Source organism: Coloeus monedula (assembly GCF_965178545.1).
Source record: "Coloeus monedula genome assembly, chromosome: 24".
NCBI classification, from domain to species: Eukaryota; Metazoa; Chordata; class Aves; order Passeriformes; family Corvidae; genus Coloeus; species Coloeus monedula.
The window spans coordinates 798,813-809,198 of NC_138804.1; the positions used below are offsets into that span (position 1 = coordinate 798,813).

A 10,386-nucleotide genomic window follows, 5' to 3' on the forward strand; every position below is an offset into this window, starting at 1 on the left:
ATGGGGGGGATGCTGGCGCTGCCCGCGGGGCAGGGACCCCACCAGGTGGGCTGTACGGATGTCATGGTGGGCCACACGCGGCAGGTACGGAGCTGGGGACGGGGATCGGGATGGGGACAGGGACAGGCTTCCATGCAGAGCAGGGTGGCCGCAGCCAGCTGGTTTCGGACACGGCCACCCCCCTCCGTGGTGTCCCCACTGTGTCCCCCTTCCCTGTCTCCCTCAGGGGCTCTTCCTTCGCCTCTTCTACCCGTGCCTGCCCCGGGCAGGGGCCACGGAGCCGCTCTGGATCCCGCGCTCCGAGTACTGTGGGGGACTGGCTGATGTCACCCTCGGCCGCCGCTGGTGCTCGGCCCTGTTCAGCATCGCCATCGGTGAGGGGGGACAGCCCCACCCTGGGGGCTCCCCGTTCCTTAGGGACCCCTCCCTGGGTGGGGATTCCTTAGGGACCCCTCCCTGGTGGGGTTCAAGCCCACCCCCTGTGCCCAGGTGGATGCTGCAGGCAGAGCTGGAGCTGAGCAGGGACCTGTTCCAGCAGCGGCAGCAGCACCCAGGGCCCGTGTGCCCCCCTTTCCTGGGGGTTTCTCCTCCCCGCAGGCTCCTGCAAAGTCCCGGTGAGCTGGAAGGGGCCTTTCAAGCCCTGCAGCAGAGGGTACCCCCTGATCATCTTCTCCCACGGCCTGGGAGCCTTTCGGTAACGGGGCTGGGACAGGGATGTGAGGGGCCCTCTGTGGCCCCACTCAGACCTACCCTGACCCCTCTGCTCCCATCTCCCTTCCAGGACCATGTACTCCTCGGTCTGCACAGAGTTGGCATCCTGGGGCTTCGTGGTGGCAGCGCTGGAGCACAGGTGGGGTGCCCAGGTCCCCACCAAATTTGTGCTGGGGCTGGTGGGACATCATGCCCTGGGGAGGAGCTGCCGGTGTCCCTCCTGCCCCCACAGGGACCATTCTGCTGCCACCACCTATTTCTGCACGGCAGAGGCTGGGACAGAGGAGTGGATCCCCTTCCAAAGGGTGCCCCAAGGGCAGAAGGAGTTTTATTTCCGAAACAAGCAGGTACCAGGGTGGGGGGTTCAGGGTGGGCAGAGGGGAGGTCTGAAATCCCTCCTGCAAACAGAGCTGGCCCTGCATCCCTGGGGATGCTCTTCCCAATCCTGTATTGCCACGATGCTGGGGCTGAGCTTTCTCCTTGGAGATGAGAAAAATCTGTTCAGCCTGTTTCTCTCTGCCTCCTGGGGTCCGTCTGTCCGGCTCCAGCTGACCCTGGCAGGACCCAGGCTGGGCTTAGCCACATCCCTGGACAATGTCCCCCACACCCTGGGGAGAACAGGACTCTGAGCCCAGCCCAACTCTGCACCGGCTGCTGGGTTTGTTCCCACTTGGACTTTTGTCTCTCTGGGATTATCCCAGACAGCTGCTTGCTGGGGAGCAGGAAGGCTTCCTGCTGAGCCAAGTTCCCCCCCTCTGTTTGTTTCTGCCTCATTTAAAAGGACAACAGCAAGTGAAGATTAGTCGTGGAAAAGCTCTCTAGGAACGGAGGTGCTTTTGGCAGCCTTAAATCACCTCCCAGCCTGTTATTTTTGTGTGTGCTCTGCCTCATGGCACATTGCACAGAAAAGGGAAACAGTTTTCTTGAACCCACGAGCAGAAATGGTGAGGGAGAAAGAGAAGTAAGTGATAAATAGAAGGAATCTCCAGGTCAATCTCCATTCTGGCATTTTCTGTTACAGGGAGCAGGAGAGAGGTTTGCATTGAAGTTTTTTGTCACTTGTCACCTTAAATGTGCACAGACACCAGCACTGGTGTCCTTGGAGCACCAGAGGATGTGGCCTCAAAGTGGCTCCAAGCCAGGGCATCCTCTCCCTGAATCATTTGGGATTTTAGGATGCTCCTGGGTGGATCCCCTGGGCTGGGTTTCAGGGGGACACCCAGGTTTGCTCCTGGGATAGGGGGTCTGGGGTCCCCGTGGGGGTTTGGAGCAGGGGGTGGCTCGGCTGGGGGTGGCTGGTGAGGATCCTGGGCTTTCCCTCCTTTGCTCCTTCCCCAGAGCAGAGGCTTTTGCTCATCTCCAGCCGTCTGCTACCAGATTAACTTAATTAAAAGCAAACATCAAAAAGAAACCATCCCAATAGATGCGCTGTATCCCTGTGGGAGCCGCAGCGCTGCCGCCTCACGCCTGCTTTGGCCTCTGGTGCAATTCAGAGAGAGCCCCTTCGGAGGGAAGCACTGGAGGAACGAGCCTGGCTGGGCACTGGGGGGAAGATCCGACCCCAGGTTTGTGGGATGGAGGAGCTGGGTGTCCCAGGGAAGGGCTGACTGTTGCAGGTTCACCAGCGAGCGCAGGAATGCGTGCGGGCGCTGCGGCTCTTCCAGGGCATCGCCGGCGGCAGATCTGTCCCCAACATCCTTCACCAGGACTGGGATCTCTCCGTGCTGAAGGTATCCAGGTCTGGCTGGGGGGGGGCTCTGGGTGCCCCGTGGTGGCAGGGTCAGTCCTGGCCGCCTGAGACTTTTCCTCCTGGGACAAGAAGGGTCCGTGCAGAGCCCCAGCCTTCCACCCCTCGGCTTCTTGGAGCCTCTCCTCCCCTGGAAGCCAGGTCCCATCACACCAGCAGTGGGACGTGGCATTTTCCCCCCTTGCAGGGAGGCTTTGCTGATCTTCCCTTGGCTTCTTCTTCCCTAATTAGTGACCTCCAGCAGTGAGGTTTGGGCTCAGACTCCTCAGCCCTCTCCCTTTTGCAGGACAGCCTTGATCTGACCAAAGTGGCCGTCATGGGCCATTCCTTTGGGGGGGTGACAGCAGTGCTGGCCTTGGTGAAGGAGCCCAGCTTCAGGTAAGCCATGGCAGGGATGAGGAGCCGCAGAGTCTCTGGGGACATGGGGCTCATCCCAGTGGGAACGAAGCCATGGTGGGTGCCTGTCCTGCTCCAGGTGTGCCGTGGCTCTGGATGCCTGGATGTTCCCTCTGGAGAACGTGCTGTACCCGGAGGTGCCCAAGCCCGTGCTCTTCATCAACACCGAGAAGTTCCAGACTCCGGAGAGCGTTGCCAAAATGAAGAGGTTGAGCTCCAGAAACAGCCAGACGAGGATTGTGACTGTGCTGTGAGTCAGGGGAGGGAGCACCCAAGGGCTGTGTCCCAGCAGGAGAACCTCTGGGTTCTGATGCACATCCCACTGATGCACATCCCTCCCCTGTCCAGGGGAACTGTGCACGAGGACCAGAGCGACTTTGCCTTCATCACTGGGAAGCTCTTCAGCCGCATCTTCGGCAGCAGGGGGACCCTGGACCCCCACAAGGCTCTGGCCATCACCAGCCGGGCGGCTCTGGCCTTCCTGCAGAGGCACCTCAGTACGGCCCAGGGTGGGGGAGCAGGGTGGGGGCTCGGGGGGGCACGAGAGCTCCCTGGTTTGGGGGGGCTGTGGGGTGGCCGCTGCCCCCCAGAGCTTGGGGCTGGTGCTTCCCAGAGCACAGGGGTCCGGTGGCTGCCCCTTGGTGGCTCCTGGCGAGGCTGTGGTCACCTGGAGGGGAGGCTGTGGTAACCCTGACACCATCTGTGCCCCGTGCAGAGCTGGAGGAGGAGTTTGGTCAGTGGGACGAGCTCCTGGAAGGTGTCGGGGACTCGGTGGTTCCGGACGTGCCCTTCTGCCGCTCGCAGTTGTGACTGCTCCGAGGGCACTGCTGGGGGCTGGGATTGGGAAAGTGACTCCTTCTTGCCCGGAATGGAGGAGCCACAAAGGGCAGGAGGACCCCTGAGGAGAGCAGGACCTGGGAACAGTGCCCACGGGACGTCTGGTGACCGAGGTGCTCGGGGAATGTGCCAGGAGAGCCCTCCCTGCTCCTGTGCCTGCACTGGTGGGGGCTGTGGGGCTGAGGGAATAAAATCCCCAGGGATAAAGGCTGAGTTGGCTGTCGCAGAGTAATGAAACCACAGAGGGGGTTGGGTTGGAAGGGCTTTAAAGGCCATCCACACCTTCGCTGTGGGTTGGGGGTGGTTCAGCCACTGCTAAAAGTGATGCAGCGCCAGGGCTCCAAGCACAAGGGTAAGGAAAATCCTGTAATTGTCCTGGAAATCCGTGCAGATGGCTGACTCCACGCCTAAACTCTGCAGGGGGAAAGAAGGAGGATGGCTTTCAGCAGGCTGACTGGAAGGAGGAGTCTCTGAGCACCCCAGCAGCGCAGGGATGTGGGATGGAGACTGGGATCGGCCTCGGGGGTGGAAGGGAAGCAGCCCAGCCTGGCTGTGCAGCACGAACAGCGACGCTGCTGCAAACAGGGACGTGCTGGCAGTGGGAATAAAGCTCTGGAAGCACCTACGGCACATCCCCGGGTCACACCAGAGCTGTCAGAGCAAGGGGCGCTTTCTGAGGCGGGTCCGATCCTCAGCCGTGCCCAGGAAGGGCTGGAGCCGGGGGAGCTGCGGGGATTTACCCCAGCAGAGCCCTGCCCGGGGTCCTGGCTGGCTCTGGGGTGGGAGAGGCAGCGGGATGCTGGACACGCCGCCTCGGCAGCTGCTGGGAGCGGCCCGGTCCTGCCACACCATCTGCCCCTGCATTGTCCCCGCCGCGGGCAGGGGACACCGGGGCGGCCGCAGCTCCGGCCCCTGCCATCCCCGAGCGGAGCTGCAGGCGACAGGGGGTGACACGAGCGCCAGCAAAGCCCGTTCCCAGGTGAGGAAGGGAATGGAAAAGCAGCATCTCGCTCCTCCAGGGCCGGAGTTATTCGTGCCACCGTGACAGGAACGTCCTCAGCTCCCAGCCACTGAGTGAAGGACGAGCCCTGGGGCTGGGGATGCTCCAGGATGCTCCAGGATGACCTCGGGGGAAGGCACAGCACCTGCAGCAGCAGAGGGGACATCCAGCAGACAGGACATCATCTTTAATGTCTCCTCCAGTGACACACAAAGGACTGATGTGAGCAGGACCACAAGACCCAGCGGCTTTCAAACCTTCCAGATATTAATTTTTAGACGTTTTACACCTAAACCAGCGTTTCCAGCCCTGTGCTCAGGCTGGGGTGTGGCAGCCCGTGGGGACAGGGCTGTGCTGCCGTGCTGGGGGACATTCAAGGTCGCTGGGTGTGATGAATCGTGCGGCTGAGCCGGGGGGGGACGCGCAGAGCCCGACAGGTCCCGGTGTAACAGTGAGAGACAGTGGCTGGTGCAGAAATCAAATCCCATTTTCCTGGCGGGGCCGGGCTCGGCGCTGGCAGCCCCCGGGGAGCGGCCCGGCCGTGGCACAGCTGAGACAGGCTGTAAATTCTGCAGGGCTCTTATGTAAAGGCTTTCGGAAGGGGGTGGCAGACACCGACTCTGCTCAGGGGGGGCTCTGGCGTTCGTTAACCCTTCGGTTCTCGGGGAGCTGCTCCTTCCCGTCCCCGGTGCCAGGGATCCTCCTCTCTGCCCCACATCCCTCTGCTCCCCGCTCCAGAGCTGGCCACCAGCACACTCCCGCCTTGGTTCTGTGCATCTGAAGAAAAATCCTGCCAGAAAAGAGTTCAAAAAAGCCCTGAGGCCGCTTGAGTAGGGCAGACACCCTCCTCCCTCTGCTCCACCGGCCTCTGTTCTCTGTGGGATGGTGCAGGAGCCCTCGCAGGGCATTCTCCTAATTCACTGACTCACTGCATCTGCTTTAAAATGCAGCCCGGAGCCATCTCCTCGCCCAGGCTCTCTCCCAAGCAGCGCTTTGCTCCAGATCTCCATCACAGCGGCAGCCCCGGGGCCAGCGGCCGTGAAGGATGCGGCACAAATCCCAGCGGGGCTCACCAGGAAGGTGTTTCCCTGGCGTGCTCTAATCGCAGCCCCACGCAGCCGCTGGGATGGGGGAGAGAATCAGAGAGCTGAGGAAACCGGTGGGTTGAGATAAAGACGGTTTAATAGGGAAAGCAAAAGCTGTGTGTGCAAGCAGGGGAAAGCCAGGAATTCATTCCCTGCTTCCCATGGGCAAGCAGGGGTTCAGACACTTCCGAGGGCGAGTTGGGAAGACAAACCCATCCCTCCCAGCGTTCCCCCCTTCATCCTTCTTCCTCCTGGTTTATATCCTGAGCATGGTCTGGGATACCCCTGGGGTCAGTAAGGGTCACCTGTCCCGGCTGTGTCCCCTCCAAACTCGCTGTGCACCCCCAGCCTGGTCCCCGGGGATGACATGAGGAGCAGGAAAGGCCTTGGCACTGTTCAAAGGCTGCTCAGAGACAACAAAACATCTCTGTGTTATCAACCCTGCGTTCAGCACAAACCCAAACACGGCCCCAGCCCAGCCATTGCAGGGAAATTAACCCTGCCCCAGCCCAAACCCAGCACATCCCCAATCCCAGCTTCCTGGGCTTGCTTTGCTGACGGGAAAGGAAGGGGCTGCGAGAGCTCTGCCGGAGCTGGTGCTTCCCAGTCAGGCACTGAGATCATTCCCAGCGACAGGATGGGACTCTTTGGGGTGTCCTGGGCTGCTCCAGGCTGCCTGTGCCACACAGGGAGGTTTTGTGGCCAAAAGCAGGAGTTAAAGGTTATGCCAGGATGTGATCTGCCTCCAGCAGCACCTCTGGGCTGCCAGCACCGAGGTTTGGGTTTGAATGTGAACTAGCGGGTTTTGCACCCCTAAATCCAGAGGGATTTTGTTTCTCAGGGTTGTGGGAAGGAAATACCGACCCCATTACTTTGGGAGGTCGGCCCTGGGGGCCCCCACCTGCAGGATGGCAGCCCAGCCTCCCCCTACCCCGAGGGATGTTGGAAGATTCCCTTCCAGCCGAGCATCCCGGTGTGGCTGCCCCGCTCAGACATTCAAACCGGTGGCTTTAAAAACAAACAAAAAACCCCAAACCCCCAACAAAACAAACCGCGCTGCCCATTGATATTCCCCTCACAGCTGTGCTTGCAGCATGGCTGGGGTATGAATGGGCACATTCCTTCTCCCCACGGCTTCTCTGCGCTCTCCCACCGGCCTCCACCCCAAAGCTTCCCACTCCTGCAGCTGAAATCCCACAGAGTCAGCACAGCCACGCTCCCAGCTCCTCACACCTCAGAGCTCCTGCCCACCCCTGCGGCTCCCTGCCTCCTGGAAGCCCCTTCCAGCAGCACATCCCTGCACATCCTGCAGCAAACCGGAGTTCCCAGCTCCAGCTCTCGCTGCCATTTACAGAAAACCTCATTTGCTCAATTGGAGCTTCCCCGTCGATTTAATTAATGCAAATCCAGACACGTGTTAAACCTCCTTGTAATTACCGTAAGGCTCTCGTGGGTTTTGTGGATTTTTGTTTTTTCTTTCCCTTTTTCTTGTGTTTTTGAAGGAAATAGTAAGGCCTGGATTCACAACAGCCCGTGGAGGTGCAGGACCCTTCCAGCTGAGCCCAGTGGGAGCAGTGGGGACACATGAGCTCTGGGGGCTCAGTGTCCAGCCCCGAAAACCAGCGTGGACACAGGTGCGGCACTGCCCCCACCCCAACCCCAGGCAGCACCTCCTTGAGCAGAATTCCCTAAAATCCCTTTGATTGGTGAGTATTCACTTGCTTTCATGTTGGACTTCCTTTTTTTCCCCACTGGAAAAATCACAATTTTGCTCTGGGTGAAATCCTGAAGGAAAATCAAGTTTCTTGTTCTCTGAAGTGAATTTTTATCATCTAATCCTCAAGCTGAGGAGCCTGCATGCTCCCAGTCACGAGGGAGTCAGCTCCACGTCGAAATCTTCCCACGTTCCTCCCACGCTGGGCCCTGGGGCAGGACAGACCCTCGGGATCTGGAGCAGCTCCAAGCTGCAGGCACGGTGCTCCCCCCATTCCCTGCCCTCCAAAATGCACCACCACGGGCCAGGAGGGCTCCTGTTCCCTCAGCCAGCCGCACCCAGGGGATTTTTGAGGCACAATTGGTTTTTCCAGCAGTTTTCCCTCTGCAGCAGAAGCCCCATTTCGGGCTAGAGCTGTCTCTTGCTACGCCAGGGATGATTCCTGAATAAACAGGGGGGAGAAGGGCTGAGGAGGGAAACTGAGGGAGAGAAGGGGCTGTGTGAGGTCTCTCTGCTCTGAAAAAGCCACTGAGACAGACTGAAATGATGCATTTTGGTCCAGATCCAGCTTTCCCCCATGTTAGGAAGGACAGGCTGAGCTCAGCCTGTGGATGCTGGCTCCTGCCTTTCCCCTCAGTGTGATGGAAAGTGGGGAGCTGGGTGTGGAGGAGACCCCAAATCCTCCTTTTTAACCCTTTAGCTCATATTTTCACCCCAGACCAGGGTGCTGAGACTGTCAACAGCCCTCCCTGGGTGACACCAGAGCCCCCAAACCCCTTCAGGCTGTCTCGTGTCAATCACAACCCTCTGACAACGTTCACCACACAAGGCTTTGCCTGGGGGTTGTTTTTGGGGGCGGTTATTTATTTTTAATTTAATTAAAACAAAGCCCTTGTGTTGCCCATCGCACGGGGGTGCCTCTCATGGTGTTGGTTTTGGCGTAGAGCAGCAGATTGCTGGTTTGTTGTATAAAAGATGGATGTTTTTCCACCAGAAAGTCTGGCTTTGTCTGTTCTCCCAGCCACAGTGCATGTGTCGGGTTCTTTTGTCTTCTAATTTATATATTGATCTATCATGGGCTCAAATTAGTAGGGGGGAAAAAGGGATCAAGCAGCACGGAGCAAATGTTAAGTGCAGGTATTGTTTCCACGCTGGTATTGCTGAGATTCCAGGGGAAGGGAGCAGGAATTAACCCATTTGGATGCGGAGTTGTCGGGGCAGATGGGAGGGGAGCTGCTCATTGTCCTGAGAGGATCTGAAATGCGGAAACGCAGATCTGGACTGAAGTCCAAAGGTGCCACAGCCCCGGCACCCAGACTCAATTCCTTGGCTCACAAATCCTGTGGGAAGAGGCCCCGGTGTCTGATAGATCCCACCCATAAATGCCTACAGATACTCCACGGAAAAACGAGCTGTGGCTGTTGCTCTGGGATCTCCTGCATTCCCTGGATGTGAGGAGGGGGGGACACTTCAAAATCCTGCCTTTTGGCTGGAATTTCAGCGTCATGCCATGAGTCTGCAGGACCCAGGCACTTGAGAGCTGCAAACCCACCTGTTCCCCAGGCGGGAGAGCTCCTGAAAAATAAAACCCTGTTCCCATTTGGCTGTGCACCGATTTTGCCTGGGAAACTGCTCTGATTTCAGGTGGCCCGAGAGCTCTGCACTGAGAATTATTTTCAGATTTGCTCTTTGTGAGAACAGGCTCAGTCTGGGGGCTCTCACGAGCCCATTCATTTTGTTTGTTCGATATTGGGGAAGTCATATTCCTTTAAGAGGATTTCCATCCCTCAACTCCTCCCCTCGTGACACTTCCAAGCCACATTTTGTCTTGAAAGGGTGGGAGTATTTTTAACCATATCACGCCAGGGAAGTATTAATAGCACAATGGGCTTGCTGAGCTGCTGGTGGAGCTGAATCCATATTTTAAATTCAAGCAACTAATAAGGAGCTGGGGAATAATTAGTGATATACCCAGCCTTTCTTCAGCTCCCCCCCACCCCCCACCTCCATTTCCAAAGATCCATGGCAAATGTCTGTGCTGGAATGTTCTGTGGCTGTTGAATATTTTATAGCTCCTCCATGCATTGCTATTCCATGTGGTTGTCAAAATCCCACCGTCTCCTTTGCTGCATCCCAGCTGAAATGGCTGCCTCTGACACTCTGGGAATGGAATTAGCGCACGGAAAAACCCCAAACCCGGAGCCCTCTCCCTCGTGCTCCTGCCCAGCCCGCCGCGCTCGCAGGGTGATGCCGCTCGGAGCAGCACGGCTATTTTTGAACCCTCGGCAGCGAGATGTTTACGGGCTTCCTGGAATAGCAGAAGCTCCCGGTGCTCCATATGGGAATGCAAATTTGCGGGCTCGGGTTTGGAGCAGAACGGGAAAAGCGGGGAGGGTGCAGAGAAATGCGTCGAGGCCGGGTTGGGAGCGAGGAGAGGGGGGAGCAGCGTGAGGGGATCTCCAGGATGGCTCCCAAAATGTGTTTCTGGACACGGGGCGGGGGTGGGAGCAGCACCCACACGGAGCTGGGCTTGCTCCAGGCAGGGAGAACGCACCTGCACGGATGGGAATGTCCTGCGGGATCAGCGCTGGGGCCCGGGAGCGGCTGCGGGAGCGGGGCTGGTGCGAAGCCTCTGCTCTCTAATAATAGTTGGGCTCGTGATGGAGCCCTTCCCTCGCCCCTGCCTCTCCCCAGCCATCTGTTTCCAAGAAACTTGTGGAATTCGTGCCGCCGAGCTCGGGTTTATCCGAGGGGCAGCTCGCAAAGCTGAGAGCTGGGGGAGAACAGCAGGCAGGGGTTTGGGCCTGTGAACCCCCATTTTCTTAGGGATTAAAGGGTGGGAAACATCCACGGGCAGGCTGGGAAGGGAATTCTGCTGCTCCTGACCCAGGCTGGG

General features: G+C 58.7%; 1 protein-coding gene across 1 annotated transcript; it reads left to right on the plus strand.

The window, feature by feature from the left end:
* On the plus strand, nucleotides 1-3,664 carry PAFAH2 (platelet activating factor acetylhydrolase 2; the record flags this gene model as incomplete). Its single annotated transcript, XM_082296664.1, has 10 exons — nucleotides 1-84; nucleotides 227-374; nucleotides 598-694; nucleotides 782-850; nucleotides 944-1,058; nucleotides 2,328-2,441; nucleotides 2,745-2,836; nucleotides 2,934-3,104; nucleotides 3,203-3,351; nucleotides 3,570-3,664. 10 exons carry the CDS (start codon nucleotides 1-3, stop codon nucleotides 3,662-3,664), a joined length of 1,134 nt encoding a protein of 377 aa, XP_082152790.1.
* Nucleotides 3,665-10,386: the final 6,722 nt, after the last annotated feature.